At 37.7% G+C, this 22,399-nt stretch overlaps 1 protein-coding gene across 5 annotated transcripts in view; it reads left to right on the top strand.

The window, feature by feature from the left end:
* Positions 1-22,399, top strand: part of OSBPL3 (oxysterol binding protein like 3) — an 85,119-nt gene that overhangs the window by 49,334 nt on the left and 13,386 nt on the right. For 3 of the 5 annotated variants that reach the window (XM_064412529.1, XM_064412565.1, XM_064412538.1), the window contains exons 8-18: positions 1,755-1,881; positions 2,713-2,816; positions 2,961-3,053; positions 3,665-3,821; positions 6,216-6,346; positions 9,032-9,139; positions 11,906-12,040; positions 12,711-12,804; positions 15,810-16,060; positions 17,899-18,036; positions 20,746-20,809. In XM_064412529.1, the coding sequence (XP_064268599.1) occupies positions 1,755-1,881; positions 2,713-2,816; positions 2,961-3,053; positions 3,665-3,821; positions 6,216-6,346; positions 9,032-9,139; positions 11,906-12,040; positions 12,711-12,804; positions 15,810-16,060; positions 17,899-18,036; positions 20,746-20,809 (1,402 nt within the window). The remainder of the gene's footprint in view (positions 1-1,754; positions 1,882-2,712; positions 2,817-2,960; positions 3,054-3,664; positions 3,822-6,215; positions 6,347-9,031; positions 9,140-11,905; positions 12,041-12,710; positions 12,805-15,809; positions 16,061-17,898; positions 18,037-20,745; positions 20,810-22,399) is intronic. The other 2 variants (XM_064412547.1, XM_064412554.1) reach the window with 1 other exon arrangement.

Here is a 22,399-nt window from a genome sequence, read left to right as displayed (position 1 = left end):
TCTGCTTCTTGGCAATCCCTACTTCTTTCCTCATGCTCATCCCACTTATGTATATGAGTTCTGGAAAAGCTGGTTAGGTGAGGCCAATCAATGAGGAGATAAATGTGGAATTGGTTCACAAAATGCCAATATAATTGCCCAACATTAAATGCAGTTTAGTTGTGCTTTTAAAGGTGACGAGATTATTATTTGGATATATATGTGTGTGTATATATATGTCTAAATATATGACTAAAGCTCGGACAGCTTTATGTAGGAATAAGCCAGCTAAGCTGCATTGATTAATTTTTAAACAAGTGTGCTCACTGATGCTTACTGCTATTGCATATTGACCAAATACCAAATGATACCACATGGATGGTGCATTTTATTTTATTCTGAAACTCAGGTTGGTGGTTATGCTGTAAACTTGAAAAGGCCAGCTAAGAAAGCTGCAGCTGACTGAGATGTAGATGAAGTTTCTTATTAATAGATTTAAAATTAGTACTGCTGGAGTTCTGATATAAGGTGAGCAGGAGGTTGTAACCAAGTTTGTAAATTGTATGTTTCAGAGAAGAGCCAACCAATTTAGTCAGCTTTTCTCATAACCATAAGTAAAATGGCTGTGTAAAGGCACTAGGATGAAACAGTTTAAAACTGATTATTAACAAGATGTTGACAAACCATGTGATTTGTGCATCTTCCTGGCCTCGGTTTTGTTGAAAATGAAAGGTTTAGTAAGATGTACAAATAATTAGGTATTTGAGTGGCTATTATTTGTAGGTACATCAGAGAAGAAAACAGCATTATAGGCCACAATCAATTGGTAATAATACTGGGTAAAAATGTCTTCCCTTTGGAAGCTATTTAATTATACCCTTCAGTTAGCTCTTAAGCAGAATTTCCATCACCTCTTGGAGCATCTGATGATGGGCACAGCTTCAGTTGAATTAAGTGTGAAAATGTTTACTGAGGTGTTGTCAAAGGGTTGTCTTTAACCAGATAAGGTGTTTGGCCATCCCTGTATTAACGACTGTTGAGCCAAATCCATTTTGAAATCATTCAGCCTTGTGTAAAATTTTAAATGACATCTAGCGTGAAAATTTTAAATGCTATCTTGCTTTTACACAGGAAAATAATGTTTAAAAATGTGTGTGTTGCATCTAAGTTATTTTTGGGGCTTCTTTGCGAAGTGTGGATGAGGAACAGAATGTCTGAATTTGGTCCTCTTCAGATATGGTACTTTAATTATTTTACACAATTACTAGGTTGGAAGAGACCTTTAAGAGCAAGTCCAACACAGCCCTAACACCTCAACTAAACCATGGCCCTGAGTGCCACACCCAGTCTTTTTTTAAAACACATCCAGGGATGGTGACTGCACCACCTCCCTGGGCAGACCATTCCAGTACTTGATCTCTCTTTCTTTAAAAAATTTTTTCCTAATATCCAACCTGTATTTCCCTTGGCCCAGCTTAAGACTCTGTTGACTTAATTTATGCTGAATTTTCCCTTCCTCAAAATTTAGTTTTCAGCAAATTTTCATGGTTCCTTGAGTTTTTCTACTGCTTGTGGACAGCAGTTACATTAGTTACCATGCCATTGTGCTCAATGACTATATACCTAGTCTAGATCATACACTTTTCCCCCTGCATGTAATTCATGCCTTCAGTCCTTATCTATGATCACGGTCCTCAACTGCTGGTTGTCAGAATTTGTGCATACAGCACTAAAATATTGTGTGTTAATACTTCACTTGCTCTTCTTTGAAACAGGCAGGCAGCTTGACCAAACAGAATTCAACGTCAACTGGAGGTAACTTGTCATTTTCTTTTTCGAGTAATGAGTCCAGGATTTCGTCTTGGCTACAGTCTTCTGAAGACATGGAAAAATGCTCAAGAGGTAATTATATTTGAAGAAAATTGAAAGTAGCCTAATATTTCCCCTAACTTTTCCTTAACAATGAGAGTACTATACAATAAGTAGTCATTACTGTTAAAATTTTCTCTGAAACTGGGGGAAGGAAAGATGTGGTTGTCAATTAAGTGGTTACTCACTTTTTCTGCAAAAGAACTGGTAATTTTGGATGTGGGGGTATCAATTGTGGGCAGCTCTTCAAGAAGCCAATGCATTTCAGTACATTTTCTTTTTTATGGGAACATCATGTTCAGTAGTAACATTTGAACATCCTTAGGCTGGAAAAGGATGTTCAAAACCTAGTAACTTAAAAAGTACTAAATCTTTGTACTTCAAAGTCACCTTCTGCTTTCATGCTTTCCTAAGAGCAGGAAGAGCTTTCTCATGTTGGCAATGTCGATGTGATATTTATTTTTTAAATTTCTACCTACCAGTGAACTTCATCTCTAATGCAGAGGAGCCTCACCTCTAGGTCTGAATGTACAATTCAGTGTTGATGCCTGTGGCATTGTTAACCTCACCATGAGGAGCCTTGACAAATCTCAAACTGCAGAAATTATCACATTATTCTCATTCTTCTGCATCCAGCTAGGAAAAGATATCATGATCATTATACACACCACATAGATGCATTTCAATATTTTGAATTTAAACTTGACTATAGGATACAGTCATTTTATCCAGCAGTCTAATGCTTTTAGTCAATGAATAACTTAAGCTAGCTGCAATCAAAACAGGACTAACCTATAAAGAAGGAAAACTGTCCGTGTGTCTGTTACTTCAGGGCAACTGAAAATATTCTCTTGTTCCAAACAGACCTCTCCAACTGTCACACATACTTACTGGAAATGAACCAGCTGTTACAGAGCATGGATGTTCTTCACAGGACATATTCAGCGCCTGCTATAAATGCTATGCAGGTTTGTTGTTTAAAAACAAAACCAAAAACTATTTTCCCTTACAATTCCAAAAAATAACCCCAAATCCTAAAGAATTGAGGTGTTTCTTAGTGTTGTTGGATTTATGGCAGTCTCTATTGTTTTTGTCCTGTGTGTTGTTAAAAGGTTGGACCTTTTGAAAGCCCAAAGAAGGAAAAGAGAACACACAGGAGGTGGCGATCCAGAGTTGTTGGGAAAGAGGCTAAAGGAATGTTACAGGTAATGACAGTCCTTTCAGAGCCCACCTTCCTCCAAACCTTAGTTATTGATCACTTCTTGGCATGACCAGTTAAGGAAATACAAATCCTTTTTAATAGAGTCCTGTGTTAGCTCATTTTAAGTGGCAATATATCAGACAAAACACAAATGTTATGTCATGGATATTTGAAATAGAATCTGTTCTGATTACCTTCAGGACACTGGCCATGTTTTTTACCCATTGTCAGTCTTCTCTAATTTGTTGGGTTCTTTTGGTTGGTTTTTTTTTTGTAATGAGTACAGATTTTTGCAAATTCTCTCGATAGTTTTGTGCGCATTTGCATCCAGAAGCCATGTGATTAGATACTTATAAGTGGGGGGAAATAACCTAGCATATGTAACAGCTCTCAATGGGTTTGTTTTTTTTTTTGAGTTTGGCAATCTCCCATTATGGCACCTTGGGCAAAGTTGTATCTCTGGTTTCATTTGCCAGGTGTCATCCATTCAAAGCTTATTGATAATTGACAGTAACTTTTTTCATTTTTGGTGTCTCCAACATGAAATCCAGATGGGCACAATAAAACAAAATTTTCTTTTGTTTATAAAATCACAAATTACTACCCTACTTACAGGTGCCTTCAGTATTTTCTGCCCCTATGAGACTGCATGCTTCCAATCCAAACTTATCTACAATAGATTTTGTAGAGGAGAAAAATTACTCAGATGGCTCTGAAACATCATCAGAATTTACTAAAATGCAAGAGGACTTATTTCACGTTGCACATAAAGGTACATGAAATTGTCTTTTATAAATGTTTAGATAATGATATGACTTCTGAGAATGCTTCCTGTTTATTGTTTGGAAAACACCATTCCTTTAATTTCCTTGAGAAATTGCAAGTGTTGAGATCTTGAGTAGTTTGAAAGAGGTGGCTTGATCACCACTTCTTACAGTTTTTTATTTAATAGAAAACTACCCCTTGTTTTATGTGCTAAAAACATGTGCTAGATTGTTTTATTTGTTGCCAAAAGGTAAAATACCTAAAATCAGTTGCTAGAAATACAGCAGACTTTAAGAAATACAGCAGACTTTACTCTTTTGTGTTTGCATGCATATTGTGTATATGGGCACATTTATGTTTCTATATTCTGTGTGCTTCACTGTAGTTCAGAGTCAACATTTGTTGGTGATGCAAGGGTTGCTATGGTAGTAACCTATTTTTAGTGAATACAGAAGAGTAAATCATGCAAAGCAGCCAGAGGGGGAGCTTGACTAGAAATATTTCTTCCCTCAAAATCATTTTTCATTAGCAGTGCTCTGTTCCATCACCCTCGCACCAGAAACATTTTTATTGTTTAAGTGATCTTGGTGAGGAAGGCACTTAAGCATTTATTAGCTGAAAGGCTTTTGGGAGTATTGGCTTTGTCCCCTTTGGCACATGATAATGGTTGATGGTATCAATAAGCATTCTCTGCTTGCTGTTCTCCTTTAGTGCTGATGTGTCTTGATTCTGTTATGTAAGGAATGTATGTAAGTAGTAAACTTCATAAAGCCAATTATAGTCAAAACTGACGTATGTTTTCCAAAAGAAGAGAAGAAGTGAGGGTGGGATGCAGTGGGAAAAGCTGCTGTTAAGCAGACCAAAGACATCACCTACTCAAGATCATCCTACTGGAATTGTCCATGACAGAAATTTTGGTTAGATTGATCCACACATTTGAAGGGACAATTAACTTTGTTGTAATGACTGCAGAATCATTTTACTAGAAGGATAAAGAATTTTTCTCTGAAGTTACTTCATAGCAGCCCAGTTCCAAGAAAGCGCAGTGGAGAAACCTCTTGTGTCACCTTTTTGATACAAATTGAATAAAATGTAACACTAGTCATTTAGTAGGCAATAGTTCTTGAAATATAAAGTTAGTATACAATGTATTAAATGTCATTGAAGGTCACTGAAGATTCTGGTCATATTATCTACATATAAAAGAAAGCCTAACAAAATAGATCACAGTGGATATATTTCCCTCTCCACCCTGTGATGCTGCTGAAGATTTCTTTGGATGGTATAAGAATTAGCTTTGGTAATGGTTTGCAGTGTTGGAATATACCTTAAGAAGCATTTTTCAGAGATTAAATTGGGTTACATAACTATTCAGTGAAATGGTGAAGATTCAGGTTAACTCACAGTGGATGATTAGGAGAGAGAAGTACTGGGAATTTCTTGTTGTTTGCCCTTTTCATGCATCCATGCTCAGATTTTCTATCTTCATTTCCCTGTAAATGGATTCATTTTTGCACTGGCAAGTCTCATGGCTGTATTACAGGCCTTGATTAAGTCCTCAGAAGTCCCGTAATAATTCAGTCAGATGAATGTTCAAAACCTGCTCAGACAAGTACTGCTCAAATAAATTTTTATTCCTTATGGTTAAAGAGAAGATGCAATGTCGTACTGGTGAAAAAAATTCTAAAAGTGCATTTCCCCTCTAAAACCCTCTATAGTGATGTTAAAATTGCATGATCTGTTGTCTGGTTTAAATGTATTGGGCTGGTGATAGTGCCTCAGGAAGCAGAAGTAGCAGCACAGCATGCACATCATTCAGGATCTGACCCTTTGAGTCACTAAGTTATCCAACAGGCTGAAATTTCTCTATCACAGAAAGAGATAACAAAACACAACACCACAGCTGACTTGCTTGTGGGGAAACTACTAACCCTATATCTGTGGCACAATATGTGTTATAGCTGCCTTTTTTTGATTATTTTTTTCCTATTTGATTTTTTTTTCCTTTTGTCTCTTCTTCTCCCCCACTGGAATTTATAGAGGAATATGGAATAGAGTCATGACCATCTGAAGATTCAAGCTAATTGGGAAACAAAAGCAAGTGAAGAGCAGATGTGGTTAGTTAGCTGTGTTGCCATCTGTCACAAAGAATCAGAGTAATTTTGACTGTGGCTAATATAGTCAACACAGTAGCCTTCACCATAAACATGTCTCCTACAAAAAAATCTACCCTATAACCTTGATTAATATTACTTGTTTTTAGTAACCCACCCTGGATCTCTCAACCTAAATTCTTGTTTCTGTCACCATAAATGATGCTTTATTGGAGTTTTATGTAGTTGGTGTGTATACAATTGGCTACAGTTGTTTTTAACTGTCACTTTTTATGAAATGGTTCTAGTTTACTTCACCTTGAGGTCAGCTTTCAGCACCATATCTACAGAGAGAGAAAAGCTGAAGCAGATGCTGGAGTACGATGCATCCTCATCTCCATCTGCACAAATAGTGGGCTTGAAGAATGCCTTAACATCTGTAAGTGACATGCTAAAGCTCACCAAGATTCATTGTCATCAGATACTACTTTTAAATTTTAGAGTAGTTAATTTCTGTTTCTTTAGTGTCAGCTGTGTGCTAAAATTTGCAGAATTTAATCATAGTAAGTTATTATAGAACATGTTTTTCAGAGACTTTGCTAAATATAAAAGGTATTGTCAAATCATTGGAGTTTGATGGATTGATTTAGGTATGTAGTCTAATCTGTATAATTTGAGATGAAGAATCAGAGGGCTGCTCTGTGACTATGAGTCTGCTTTCTTGCTGAACATGCTACTACTCACTTCTGATGGGTTGCAGGTTTCCTTTTCCTTTTCTTTACCTAAGCAGCACTCAAATATTCCCTGTGTGACTTGGCATAAAACAAAGGTGAGGCTGAATGTACTCAGCTATCCCTTCTAATGAACTAGAGCTTCACCATGCTGCACCAAGACACTGCAAAGCAAATTCAAATACAACTTGTTTATATTGTCTCTCAACCTCAATTATCTCTCAGTCCTCTAAAATCAACAATGGAGCTATTAGGGCAGAGTTCTAAATGACAAAGATTGTGCTCTTTAAAAAGGTGGGGGGTTTGATTGGTGTACTTTATTTTATTGGTAGAGATCAGAACTTTTCAATTTGGTCATGTTTAAAAACGTCAACCAAACTGATCTGATTCCAGGACAATGAGAACAATCATTATCTTGGCCTTAAAATCACAATGTTTATTGCAAATACCACACCAAGGGCAGAGGAGACTCTCTGGCACTGATCACTGTGATGTAGATTGTCTTAGAATTATTTCAGTATGAAAACTTCCCTTTGCTTTACAAAAGCTGCATGTGATCACAGTTTTTGAGAGTAAGACATGCCTCTTTGCCTGGACCTGTAGAGGCTGTGATATGTCCACATTGTTTAGAGAAAGTTGAAGTTGTGTAATAACTGCACTCGTTCACTTGCACTTCTTTTGGTTTTGGCTTTCAGATATTCCACTTCTGATATTTGAATAGGTGACTTATTTATATTTGTCTACCAGTTTTAAGATTGCTGAACTTAGTAAACACTCAGCATGAATTGTTTTCTGGGCAGTGAAATGTGGTTGTCCATCTTCATCCTGTACATGTCTAAAAATAGTTCTGTTAGGTTTCATCTGATGCTTAATCAGTCTTGTAGCCCATCCAGAAGTCATGTGTGAACCTTGGCTGTTTCAGCAAGGTAATCACCTATGAGAGCTCTTTTTTTAATCTGTAGATGTGTAATGTCATGCCAACAGAAATTTTCTCACCCTGTACAGCAGAGATCCTGTAGGAGAATTGAATGAACTTCCTTTGAAGACATTTAGAAGCATGGATATGATAAACTTGACATATTTTTTTAGACTTTCTTGCAAGAAAGAGTCTTGTGTTAATGACTTTGGCTTAGTGTTTGTTGTTGTTCATTTTAGTTTGTTTTCTGTACAGGAGGAACGAAAAAAAATCACAGGTTGAAAGCTATTAAACATAAGTCTGTTTTGCTCCCATCAGTCTGGCAGTGGAAGAAAAATGAGCAGATTTAAAGTGGATAAACCACCACAAAACTAGCATATCTGCCTCTGCTTCTCCCTCATTAAGACAGTATCCTTGACCTACACACATTCTAAGAAAGGGAAATACAGAATGGGAAAAGATATAATATTTCTGGTTTGGGAGGAGGAAGAAGACAGCAGGAAGAAGAAAAGATTTTGTAGCAAATAATGAAAATGGGAAGTTGTCATTACAGGAGATCTATTTTGCACTTGCCTGATGAGGATTTAACACAGTGCTGAGCATTTGACACAGTTTCGATATATATATATCTTTATGGCAAATTCAGACCACATATAGGTAAAGACAGAAATAAGTTTTCTCCCCTCCATCATCACATTGAGCTTACTGGATTTCCTGCACCCAAGAGAATTTTCAACACAAATTACTGCCAAAAGCAGAAGCATTTGTGGGATAAAGCGGATGTGTAAACAGCAGGGTTCTCCACATCCTGGTATTGATTCAGATCACTAAAATGGGATGTAAGTCTTCAATACTGTTCCAAAATTAATAATACAATCTTTTATTTCAGAGACATTTTCGTTGCAGGGTTAGGCTCTCTTCCTACAAGTCTACTCCAATTGGCATCTGTCTATTGGATATACCCAGAATAAGTAAACAACATGTAACAAACATGAGTTTGCAGTAGAGGCTTTCTATTCTCACCATTGCCATTACAATCTGACAGGACATGAATTGTACCTGTTACCTGTGTGAATTCATGTCTTCTTTCTCTGTCATTGAAAGGCAAAGGAAACTGCCAGTATGGGAAAATCAAATGGTTTTGGATGTGGCAAGAACTAACGTTGAGAGAGGCTATCTTGGACATGGGGGTGCAGGAAGGCAGCTTGAAAAGAAAAATATCCTGCCATCTTTGACTTTTTTCCTCTACTGATGTCTCTGTTTCCTCACACTAGGAAAAAACAGTTTTAATTTGACAGAGAAATAGTAAGGTTTGAAGCATTTATAATAAAGGATTCGCTGAACCAGTAAAAAAAAAGGATGTGGTGGTGTTTTATATTACACTTTAAATAGTCTTTGCCCCTTTTTATACAATAAAGCCACGTTCGAGTTAGTTGAGAGAACTTTATATCCCCAATATTTTTGTTAAATATTCCAGGCAATAGCACAAAACACAGATCTTAAAGACCGGTTACGCAGAATACATGCCGAATCTAAGATCATTGATTCAGCATCTAATGCAAAATCAAGCCCAGATTTGGTGAAGGTGGGTATGGATTTCCTCTGTCAGTGACGTGCTGTTCCTCCAGCCCCTACGTGCAGACAGTGCTGCGTAGCTGCCTCTTGTCCTGTTCCCGTGTCTCCCCCGTGGCGTGGTGTGTTAGCAAAGCCAGTCTGCTTTCCTGGTCGTGAGCCATTTCTGGTGATGCATTGTGTGGTGTTTGATTTCAAAGACTTGCCTTGTGAGCAGGTTTCCTGAGCAAATCTTCCATTGCTTTTTGCTACTGGTTCCTGGTGTTCTCCCTCGCCTGCTTCTCATTCAGCATGTACAGAGCTGCCACCTGTCACCCTCTGCCACTGTTTCTCTTGACCTTTTAATCCTTTGTTCAGTTCTGTAGATCTGTTGTCACCCATCTAAGTGCTGTTAGCCCAGAATGTTGGATACCAGTGTGGATCATGTAAGGTTTAGAACAATTACCAGACATTTCCATGAAAGGATCAAAGTTAATGGGGCATAGAAGAGCCCTTTCAGCCATTTAGTCTTCTTCGTGTGAAGCCAGGGACTCTTCTACATCCACTCAACCAGTCTGAGATTCCACTGATGTTCAGACAGTTTTTTGGCTGGCTGCAGAATGCATGTGGATATGGTGTAATTATAGGTCATCAGATGTAGGTGTTAATGCTGTTAGTGAGGGAAGCCAGAACTGCATTATTTCTGATGGATTTTCCTAAATGTTAACTCATACAGAAACCTCTGCTGTGCTTGTAGTATAAATCTTTCATTAGAACTTGAGTGCATGTAATACTGGTGCTTTTATGTAACTAATTATTTCCTTTTATTTTTAAAGACAGTTTAGTCATTCCAGAACAGATTCCATCTGTTCGCTTCTGGTTCAGTTCTGGTGTAGTGGAGCTGTGTTTTGGTCATATTTAGCTGTTCAATTTTGGGTTTTTTTCCTGTAGGTAGTTGATCATTCTAATGCCTTTTGCTTTAAAACCCACAAGAATTTGAACAGCCCTTGAACTGCTATCCAGAAAAGCACTAATGCATTGTTACTTAGTTTCAGGAGTTATTTTCTTTTTTAGTGGAGGTCCTTGCAATGACAATGGGTTATTTCTGAATCTTTTGCTATGTGCTACACACACACAAAGAGACACACATGACAAAAATAGCTTTCAGAAGGTCCTTTAGAGGTTGCATTCACAAATTCCCTCTGGCATGGCCTGGGATGGAACTTAAGGATGAAATCACTTATACTGGAGAAGCTTCATTTTAAGACTGTGTGAGGACTGTGATACAGTAGTGCTGCTTTGAGGAAGACAAGGCCACTGCACAAAACTTGTCACTAAATTATACATTGGGTGCTGTGATCCACCAGTGAAAACTGAAGCAGTATAAAAGAGGATCTCAAGCCTTTGTATAAGGTAATTTAATTGTAGTTCATTGTGCCAAAGTGGGAATATGGAACAAGAAAAACTGAAGCTTATGTGTTAGATATAAAAACCTGATGTTCTTTTATGAGTCTTTTCTGCTCATTTTCCTTCTTAGATTTAAAATAGTATTGGAAATAATCCCAGTAGCAATGCTTATGTTTGTAATGTTGTTTTTTTGTTTTTTACTTGTAGGCTAGTATAACTGCCTTCCTCCAGGAGGGGCAATTCTGAGGTTCTGTTTTATCCCTGCTGTAAAAGGAGGGGTTTTTCAAGTCTTTTGTATAGCAGTTTTTGTTTCCATGGCACCATTATCAATGGTGTACCAAATAACATTCCATATGATTGCAAAACCTACCAGCAGAAAAGCTTTGAAAGAAGGTTTGTCAGCTTGATTCTGGGCTTGTCAGGTTGTTCATTATGTTGTTCTGAAAATAAAATACTACAATTCCTGCAAAATTATGATGTGGAAGTCATGGTTATGAGATAGTAAAACACCTTATGCAGAAAATCTTGAGAGCAGCTAATACACTCATTTGGGCCAGCACAGCTCATTTCCTTTGCGTTGGTGGAGTTATCAGGGAAAACAGTGGCACACAAGCTTCTCCACCTTCTTTACTGCCACCACAGAATGAGAGAGAAGTCTCACTGGTCACCCCACCTTTGCCAGGTCACCTATTGGAGCTCTGCTCACACCAATGATCTGCAGTGCTTCCTTGGGAGGGGCTACCAGGATCTCTCTGGCAGTCCAATGTGCACCAGCAAAGGCAATTCTGGTTACGTGGCTTTAATAATATGTTGGTTTTGGGTAACATGGAGCTACCTCAAGCGTGGATATGAAGGAATAATTTCCAAAGCACAGCATAGAAAATCAGTGAAGAAAAAGAGCTAGGAAAACATACTATTATGAAAAAAGCAATTTTACCCCTCTGAATTTTGTAGGCTGCTCTACAGCAGACTTTGCATTAAGCAAGGCTTGGAGAGGAAAAGATTAATTAATTTGCTAAGATCAGGAAGGGATGTGAATCTAGGGTGTAATATAAAGAGATGGGAGTTTTGTTATTTTGTGGGCTTTTTGGTGGTACACTTGGTTATATCTGGCTAAATCATTCAAATAGCAAAGCATTTTTATATGCAGTACCTTAGGTGTTTTACTCAATATGCATTGCTTTATTTTCCTTTTTCCTTCTCTTTAGTCTGCTTTACTTTGGTTTTAAATCCCACTTTGAAACACATGCTATCTTTCATGTAAATTGAAGAGGAGCATGTGCAATCTTCTCCCAGTGTTTTACAGCCCTTCAGGTTAGGAGACTGTGGAATTGCATGCATGAATGTTGTTTGGGCTACTTCCCTGCTCAAAACTTTTTTTCCTTTTAAACAGGAAAATTCAAGAGAAGAAGGCAGAGGTCTGGTTCACCAGGTCTCCAATGAAAGCAGACTGTCTATCGCTGACTCTCTCACAGAATTTTTTGATGCACAGGAAGTCCTGCTGTCTGCTAGTTCTTCAGAAAATGAGGTCTGAGCAAGAAGATTGACATCATTCAGATGTATTTTCTTGTCTGCTTATTGACAGGCAATCTTTCTGGGTGCTAACTGTACATTAGAAGACTGCCAGAAAATTTAAATTTTCAAAACATTTAGAAATTAATATGCCATTTATATTTATTTGTTGTCATTGTCTCTTCACTGTAAAGGGTACCAAGTCTTACACACTTAGTGAGGGAGATGGCAATTAAGTAGCTTGTATACAGATACTGCAGGCATTGTAGTCTGCCTTGAGTCATACAGGTGTCCAGGGAATTGCACCACAAAAATACTTATTCATACCTGTCCTTGTGGTACCTGTAGGTACCTTAAGGCTGATGTCATGCATACTGAAATTTGTTAGATCTTTGTTTCCCCTTTGGGTTCCATAAAAACCTTGGCTTTTGATATGAGGAAAACCTTCTTAGTTGTGAAGCCACAGAGAGAAAGCATGTCTCCTCTCAAGTTAAAACTTCAATTATAGCCATTTCTCCCAAAATCTCCATTGGACTTTGTAGTACTTTTCTATAGTACTGAAAGACAGCTTAAACAGTTCAATTATATTAGAACAACAATTGCAACTGAAAGTAATAATGTCCACATGCATTTGGGATTTTTTTAATGAGTGCTGTATCTTGTTTTTTTCCCCACCCCACACTCAGGTATCAGATGATGACTCATATGTAAGTGATATCAGTGATAATGTCTCAGAAGATAACCTAAGCAATGACATGGAGAATGAAAGACAAACTTTAGGTAAGTTCAGTGAGTTTTTTATGCCATGTTTTGAGAATTTTGTTTCTGCTTGTTTTGGGTTTTTTTTTCTTCTCTTACTAGATAATTTGATATTTTGGATTTTGAGATGTAAAAAGCCTGTGTTATTTCTTGTATAGACTGAGATTGGTTTGGAACAGCAGATTCTAGCTAATCTGCTTATGTGGGCACTGTTGATTAAGCAGGATGGTGGTTCTGTATCAGCAGGGAAGCACCTCTTTTCTTGGCTTCTTTGATGCAACTCCCACTCTCTCTCAGTTTCTCATGGCCACAGGATTTTTTCAAAGTAGTAAGGCCCAGCTGCTTTCATTTTTTCAAAACAGTTTTTTTTTGTCACACTATTTTTTCAGTCTGCAATTTAGCAACTGCATTCAAGAAGTCCTGTTGGTTTAGCAGAACCCAGAGTTTAAAGGAATATGAGAAATAATTACTCACTGGCAGCTCTGGTGCATGACCATAAGGATTTCTTTCTTGCATGTATTACTCATGATAATGTTGTTAGTACCTATGCTAATTTGTCCTCCTAATAGAAAGAGTCACAAAAAAAGGAGAAGAATTGGTCATTGCAACCTAATTGGCTTTGTGCCTTCAACTCACTTCAGCTGACCACAATGTTCTTCCCAGTCTAACAATATATTTTTATTTTCAAAAATGCTGAACAGTGATTTCTCACTAGCAGCTGTTTCCTGATGATCTACAAGAACCAGCAGATTCCTATGAACTTGGGTAGCTTGATATGTATTCTGTAACTGTTCAAAATGAAGAAATTTCAATTTTTTCCTTTAAGATATGAAAGAATACAAATGAATTTATCTCATGATCTGGACCTTAGAAAGCTGTATTAATGTGGCAGTTCATCTTTTTTTAACAAAGACTGTCACTGAAGCTCCTCAGTATAAGAAGCACCTCTGCATGCTTCTGGTACCTGCTATTTCTGTGCTTTGGGCAGCCTGCCACTGCCATTAATAGAAAACTGGATGTCATTTTCCTACAGGGCTTTAGCTGCACCATAAATTGTGGGATTATGACAAAATCCTCTGGCCACTGTAATGTAGAAGGTCAGATCAGATGATGATAATGGTCCAGTTTGGCCTCAAAAGTCATTGACTCTAACTGGAGGTCAGATATCTAAACGTCCTTTGACATTCATTCTGTCTGTCACAGCTCTTACAAACCAGAAATGCCTGAGTCTTTCTGTAATGGAGACTAGGCAAATTTCACTGCTTAGAAAATTTGGTATCTGAGTACTGAAGGTCTTACTCCACTCTGTTTTTCCACTAGCTTACCTCAATTAATGGACTGGTCCAGAATACATAAATGAGCCAATTTTTATTCTGTTTTTAATCAGAAGCTGTCAAAAGACATAGCCAAATACCATTTCTGGGAGCCCTTTCAAACAAGGTTAAGTTTTTAGCATTTACCTCATTTCTGAGGTATCTAAGGGAACATCCTTCTTTTTGTCCTCTTCTGATATTAAATAAATTCTTCCGATAAGGAAGTATAGAAGTCAGCTCCTTAACTCTCAACAGCATAATTGTTTCAGGTAGATTTTTGGACTCCTAGTTCCCCTGCCATTTTTAAGCAAAAAGAAAGATATAGGCAAGGGGCTGCAAATAGTTCACCTGACCTTGTTAGAGTAACTCAGTCTTATGAGGTATTAGGACTTGGAGTTTTCCAGTGGCAGGAAAGATGGAAACTCCTTCCTTAAAACTCTGAGGCTACTGATTACCCTTTAAATGTTCCACGTGAGGCATGGGCTGGGAGGCATGGCAGGCATGGAGAAGTTTGTCCTTGTGGTCACCTGTCACTGCTGTAAGCGCTGCTGATGCTGTGCTTATGGCAGTGGCAGAGAAGAGGAGGTGCTGGTTGGGTGCACCTCAGGGCAGGGATTCTTCAGGCATGTGTAGCACAGAGAGAGATGTGCAGCCCAGCGTGGGTTTAACTCCTTTGAGACAGAGCTGTGTGAGCAAAGCCAGAAAAGGACAGGGCTTGACAGACTGAGGCTATGCCTGAATGTCTCCAAACTGTAACTGGTCCTAAGGCAGGAGCTTCCTAGGTGCTCCTGAGGACGTGGAAAGATAAAATATGTTCCTGTAGTGGCAAACACATTCCTCTCTGAAACAAAGGTGATGTACAGCTAAGCAATATAATCACTTCAGACGAGTGCCTGTTGTGGAAGCTTGTAGCTCTATTTGGATTTTGCTGCAAATCCTGTCATGGCACACTTAGAGCTATTTATCCTGTTCTGATTGCTTTGATATAGGAACACAGGTATTCATGTCAAGTCAAGGACTCTTGACTTGAGTCCTTTTTTTTTTTTTTTTTTAGTCTTTAGCAAACCCATAGCTCTACAGTTGCTTCAGCTTTTGCATCCTCAAAACACATCACTTCTCTGTCAATATATGGGTATATCCCAAAGTAACATCGCTAAGTTTTAAGGCTATGGGGAGCAATGTGGAAAAGCCTGAATGTAAATTCATGGTACAGTAAATTTCCCTGGTAGGAGTATGCAAAGAAGTAGGAAAAGATCAGTAGGAGTAGTTATTATCCTTGCATCTGTAAGTTACATCTTGCCTTCTGAGAAGTGTCAACTTAATTGAAGCTCTGTCAAGGAAGGAGGTTTTATATCCCCTAAACAGATAGGAATCCATCTCTGTTACAAATAAAATACTTACAATATTTACTCTTTCAAATTCAGTGGAAACTCTGAGCCTTTTCTTATAGACTTTAAGGGAAAAGATGGTCATTTTTATGCATCTCTTGTACTTGGCATTTTACTTCCGTTAATGTACATGAAATGTGATTCTTAATTTTGTCATTTTTATAACAGGCTATCTTCAAACCACAAGTGAAATACTTAAATGAGTCGTGGGTGGAAGGAAGTTTTGACAGAAGGAAAGATGGTTGCATTTTAATGTGTGTTTGCAAAGGGGGATGAAACTAAGAAAATATGAATGTATTTGTTCTGCCACTTCCTTCCTTTTCAGATTGTATTTCTGAAAGCGGAATCGGATGCAATTCTAAGCGGAGAACGTGTTTGCCCGCTCCATGTCCTAACACAAGTAACATCAGCCTGTGGAATATCCTGAGGAATAACATAGGAAAGGATCTCTCCAAAGTGGCCATGCCTGTGGAGTTAAACGAGCCCCTGAACACCCTGCAGCGCCTCTGCGAGGAGCTGGAGTACAGCGAGCTCCTGGATAAGGCGGCGCACACACCAAACCCCTTCGAGCGCATGGTAAATACCTGATGCCAAACACTCAGGAACATAAAGCAGAATTAGAATAGAGTAAGCATAAAAGGAGTGCTGAAGAAGTGAAGATGTTCTAGTCCATTGTTGTGTTTCTCTCAGCTGAGAGGTAAACTCTCCAAATGTCTGTACATACTCACATAGCCACTATTTTTGACTCTTCTGTTCCATTTCTGTTGCTTTTTCAGAAAGTCTCTCTCTCCTCAAGTACCTTGCTGTGCTGCAAGTTTAAACAAAAAAGGAGCTTAGTTCTGTTTTGCAGCTCTTGCTCTCTAATATTAAAAATTTACAGCAAAAAGGGAGGAGGGGATTGAACTTGGTTCCCTCTCAAAGATGAAAGCTACAATATATCTTTTTCAATGGTGTCTGTTGTGGTTACACATTTCTTCATAGAGATGCTGGATTTTCCAGCCCTACATGACTGTGATATCTTTGTCTTAACTAAATGAGCTCCATGTTTTTTTATTAACTGGTTTTCTGAAGCTTTTGTGTTTATCCAAAATGTTCAGCATCTCAAAACCAGGATGAATGCTCTACGTTGGGTACAATAATGATGTCATCCTCTTCCAGTGCAGAACCCTGAATTCTGCATTTGGCAAAAGAACAAGAGAGAAATGCATTGGTTGTTCTGCTTCCAGGTGTACAAGAGCTACTTAATATGCAAGCCCATAAATAAAGGATTAGAATAATCCTCCCTAAATTCTCTTAAATGGAAGATACAAATTTTCTCATAAACTGAATTAAGCCTTTTCAACTCAATGTATCTTATCTCAAAATGAGGTTATTAATGAGAGTAGGTAGTCATGTAAAAAATATTGCTTGAAAAGTCTCTTTCCTCATTCTGACACTTTCAAGAGTTGCAGTTTAGGGTGTGTTCCCAGGCTGTGGTCATTCACAACGGGTTTCAATCCATAGCTTTTTTTGTTCTCTTGAGAACATATGCTAAAAGGAAAAGGAAATGAGCAGTAGTTCTTCAGAAGGGAGGGAAAAGAAGCCTTATCCCTCCTCCCCACACCCAAGCATCTGGAAATTACCTCAGACTGGTGTATTCTTTGCCTTTGAGAAATTCCTGAAGCGAAATTTAATACTAGCTATTGCATAGTAATTGCAATAGTTCATAAAAGAGCCTATCCTCAGCGGATTTGTTTTTTGAAACTGAAAAGAGAGTATCTACACTTACACAAGATGAAGAAAAGGGAATGAAAAAAGGAAAAAATGTGTTACAAAAAAGACTTGAATCAAACAACCCTGAATTCTAATTTCTCATGTTATGTTTGAGTTGACAGCAAAAATTTGGAAGGGCTACCTGTGTGTCAGTCATAATCAACAGTTTCATGATTAGGTAATAGCACCCAGCAGATAAAAAACAATTTATGTCAAATAGCATTAGAAATAGCAAAGTTGGTAACATATCATCCAATACTTCCTGTGCCATGTTTATGAAAAGGATAGGTGGAAAATTTATGGAGTCACAGATGTAACTATAAAAACCAGTTATTATACAAAATTTAACAGTGACTTTTAAGGTTACTTCTCTGAGCTGTATTGCAGAATACTAAACTGTTTCAAATACCTTTCAGAAATGCTGTTTTCAGTTGATGAAATTTGCAGTATCTGACCCTTACAATTCTATCCCTGACCTATTGAATGACTCTGAAAATTGAATAATCCTCTAATGTATGAACTAGGGTTCAGCTTGCAGGAGGCGTACATGTCTGTGGCCTGCAAATGAAGGGGAAAATACAGAATCAGGATAAAGCTTGCTTTTATTTGTTTTTTGTCTGTTGTAAATGAATTAATCTAAGTCCCAAATATGTACTTCCCAGGTGTACATAGCTGCCTTTGCAGTCTCTGCCTATGCATCCAGTTACTACCGAGCTGGAAGTAAGCCATTTAATCCTGTGCTTGGAGAAACCTATGAATGTATCCGTGAAGATAAGGGTTTCCAGTTCTTTGCAGAACAGGTATTGTATGCTGCAACCCTTAGAATTGCTACTCGATACACTGCTGAATTCTAAATGTGTGGCTGGAATTCTCTAGAATTACTGACAAAATACAAGATTACTCTACATTACCCGAGCCCAGCAAAACCCTTAGCTGAATTATAAACAAAGGGAATTGTTTTTTGAGGAAAGTCTGCTAAGTCTGGTGTGGAACATCACAACCAGCAGCTGACACTGGAGGAACAAAGGCTGGCAGGCTGCCTGCTCCAGTAACAAGATACCTTGCTTAAGTAGAATGCAATTCCCCATGCTGAAATCTGATCACAACTGCAACAAAAGTTTACGTTCTTGTCATTTTCTTTTGTGTGTGATCATTAAAAATACTATATCTTCAGCTGTTTAATGTCTTCTTTTATAGCAAATGTATCCCTCATGTGAGTCAATCAACCACAAGTATTTCCAGTGGCACTGTGACTCTTTCTGCTTCCTATCCAAATACTTAGCAGGCTAAGCCTTTCAAATTTGCTACCACAGCTGAGCAGGTGAAGGATGAACACAGCACATCATGGTCTGAGTGTTTATGAAGATAATGCCCCAGTAGGAGAATAATTATTAAGTATGGGTGAAAAATACTAAATTTAAACCAGCCAGGCTACCAAAATTGCTAAACTTGAAGTGTATGTTAAAAAGAGATAAAACTCAAATACCTGGTGCCTGGTAGCAAAGTAAGAAGAAAAGCTGTCCTATTCTGTCTAGACATAACAAAAAAATACAAAAATTGCAAGTGGGCAAAGGTGTGCAACCTAGAAAATTGATCAGAGAAAGAGTTCTGAGAGGCCTCCTTCAGGAAATGAAAAGTGCTTTTGACCGCCTGTGAAGGTACAACATTTTGCACATTATGTTTTAGAATTGACAGAAAGGAATGTTATGTGATCTTCCCTTAGTCTCAGGAAGTGTCACAGGCAAGAGTAAAAATAAGGAGGGAAAAAAAAAAAAACCCAACAGAAAATAATACAGTCAAAGCAAGAATCAAATTTAAAGTTCATATATCTGGTTCATCACTGTGCTACTTCAGTACTAAAATTATGTGTATAGAGCACTGCAAGTACCAGCACAGCATCAAATTTGAGTAACAAAGTGGTGAATAAAAGTTAGTACTGAGTTTAATGTTACACTGAATTAAAGGAAGATATTGTCACTTGACTATTGGGCAAACCAGTACAAAGTTTATTTTTTATAAGGAAGAATTTTACTGCATGAGAGGGCTTGTGCTATGAACAACTGTTGTTCTAATATGAGAAATAAATGAGGTGAATTTAGAGTGGTAAAGTTACTGTAAGAATATGGGGTGGAGAAATATTAGGAACAGAGGGCAGTATAGGAAGAAAGAAATTTAATGCAGCTTGCAAGCATTAAATATTTCTCTTTATATCAGGAACAGTGGCATTTTGATGCTTACTCCAGATGCCTTGTTAATGCAGGCAGAATGTAATTAATGGGATAGACTGACAGAAGCACAAAAGTAACAAATATTCTCTTTTATCACTAGAGGGAGTTTAGAATAACTCCTGTTAGCACCATGACCTTACTCTGGAATTATCACAGTTTAAGTGAGAGCTAAGTTTAACCCATGTATTATAGTGACATCTGGGGTTAATCTGGGTACAGTATGCAAGAGAGAGAGAGAGAGTGTTGCTCTTGCTGAATTAGGCCATAGCTGAAAGTAATTAGTACTTTTTTTTTTAAACCAAGTAGAGGATGTTCAATAAATAACTAGATGTTTGTGGGAAAAAATGCTTAGTAAGAGATTTGTGAAATGAGTAATAAAAAAATAAAAAAGTAAAAGTTGATTAACTTTTTTGAGTTGATTTTTCATAGTGAAAAATAGCAATTTGACTTGAAAATAAAGTTGCCCAAGGAACAGCAGGCATGACACATCTTAAGAGCTGGTGCTGGTCAGTTGTTAGCGGTGTTCACCCAGAAGAGAGAATTCAGGTTGAGGAGGAGGGGTTGCTTTCACTTTGTGCTTTTTTTTATTTACTGTTTCATTTTAATAGTCTGAATTGTTTATTTGTTCACAGTCCTTGCTTTGCTAGTTTGGTGGTTGCCCTAATTTCTGCACGTCCTGCCAAAGCTGATGAAATGCAGTGCCTGTGGTTAGAGTTTCACCCAGAAACACCTGGGTGTCACTGCTGCAGTAGTAGGGATTGCTGGGTGGAATTTCCTGGCTTGATTTCTTCACCCCTGGCCCACTTAGAGATGCTGATCACTATCTCCTCCTTCATACTCAGGGTTTTGTGGTTATTCACTGTAGAGAAGCTTTTGGCCCTTTGCTGTGTTTTTGGTTTTTTGAACATTTTTGTTTGTGCACTCAAGGTGTGGTTTTTGTTAATCTTTTGTTAATGTTAAGAGGTCCTAAGGGTAAATTTAATTATCACCTTAGAGATGATGTACAAAGTATATATCTAGATTTTCACTCGAACTAAATCTCAGGCCTTTAAAAATAAATGTTTCCCACTTCTTTCAAGGATTCTTAGGTCTGAGAACCTTTATTAATCTCACTGCCTCCCCCTTCAGGACACAACTGCGAAGTGAAAACTAATGTTCAAATTATAAATGCCATATGGGAATGAAGGAGAAAACAAAACAAAAGAAGCCAAACCAAAATGACTGTTCAAGTGTTCATATGTTAATCTTTTGTCCCCCTCTCTTTTCATGTCTTGCTATTAGGTCAGTCACCACCCACCTATTTCTGCATGCCATGCTGAATCTGTGAATTTTGCTTTTTGGCAAGGTAACTCTTCAGTCTATCATTTACTTCTACAGTGTGCATAATGTTTTCATTGTTTGTCCAACAGAAAATATCCATAAATTAGGAAAAGTTGAAATTCCTTGCTTAAATTTGTATTAGAATGGTTTTATGAAACATTAGCCTACACTTACTTGTATGCTTCTTAATTGGATCTTCTGCTATTATAAAAATTCAGAGGAGATTTTGCTTTGTTTGGATTTTTTTCATGAAACATTAATTGATTATTATTTTCATGTACAAATATCTGTTGTTCTTTAAAATCAGGTTTGTTTGGGGAGGGGATGTTGTTCTTTACTAAAGAATTGCATGTCAAGCTATTTATAAAACAAACAAGCTCAAAGACAGCATGAAAACACTACAAGTTAAATCCTGAACCTTGGCAAATCTTGTAAACCTGTTCTGAAAGCAATTTTCAAAAATGAGCTAACAGCAAGGGTAAATACATTTACCTTCTTTTCTCTGCTGGCATTATTACAGTATGTAAGATTTTTTGCTATTTGACTACTGTTTTTTTTCAAAAGATGTGTGTTGGAGCTTTGTTTGCTGTGTACTGCTAGTGAAGGTGTCAGCCAGTAACAGCACCTGTGTGATTAGATAATTTTGGAGTGTACACAAAACATAACCATGCCTTTTAACTCACTTAAAATCCTTCACCCAGGGGTTTGTCAAATCACAATGTGGCCATATTGTATTTTTTTTTCCTGATTGGCTCTGCTGACTTGATTATAGTTATTACAGATGGAGCCATACTGAACAGATATTGAAAGCCATTAGTCTGGGCTTTATTATTCTGTGTAATTCTTTGCTTTGTAAACAAATACAGGGACAGAAGAATCCTTTTGTTCATAGCCCAAAAGCTAAGATGACCAAAAATGTATTCAGTAACTTGAACACTGTATAAATAAGATCAGATAGCAGCCTATCTTAATAAAAATACATGAGGCTGATTTGTTTAACAGATTTTGACAATTGCTATCATTCAAATATTTTAACACTTCTGTTTAGAGAATGAAGTTCTTCTAATGAGAGCTGAGAATCTGATTAATGTGAGAGTCTGAGGTTTGGTCTTGATGGGCACAGGACCCATCAAGAGTGCAGCAGGGCTTGGGAATTTTTGTTTGCTTTGTTTTTAAATATGGCTGGCTGAACTTATGGGAGGGCTAGACAATGATTTTTTTCCATTGTAAAGGCAATTTTTAAATTCTGTGACCTCTTGTAATGAGGTTATATTAACTCACATGGAAAGATTAACACCAATTTAATCATAAAGGCAGCTTGTCAGTGAGCTCAGCTCTTTCTGTGTGCAAAGACCTTTTCACTTACTGTGTCACCTTCTCAGCTGAAAAGGAGACAGCAGCATTGCCAGGGTAGTGCTGTCATCCCACCAGGCACTGACCTTAGCTCATGTGTTCCATCACCAAGAAATCTCCTGATCACATCTTGTGAACTGAAGGCTGGGCTCTGACAGGGACCAATAGTTTGGAAATAGCTTTCCATGAGTTATGAAGCTGGCTCTGCTTTTGCAGAGGAGTGTCAACACAGGAGCAGTGGAAATGAAGGAAGTTTCATCTA

This window comes from Passer domesticus, chromosome 1 (assembly GCF_036417665.1).
Source record: "Passer domesticus isolate bPasDom1 chromosome 1, bPasDom1.hap1, whole genome shotgun sequence".
In the NCBI taxonomy this organism is placed as follows: domain Eukaryota; kingdom Metazoa; phylum Chordata; class Aves; order Passeriformes; family Passeridae; genus Passer; species Passer domesticus.
Note: the sequence above shows the minus strand (reverse complement) of the source record. Positions and strands in the feature narration are given on the sequence as shown.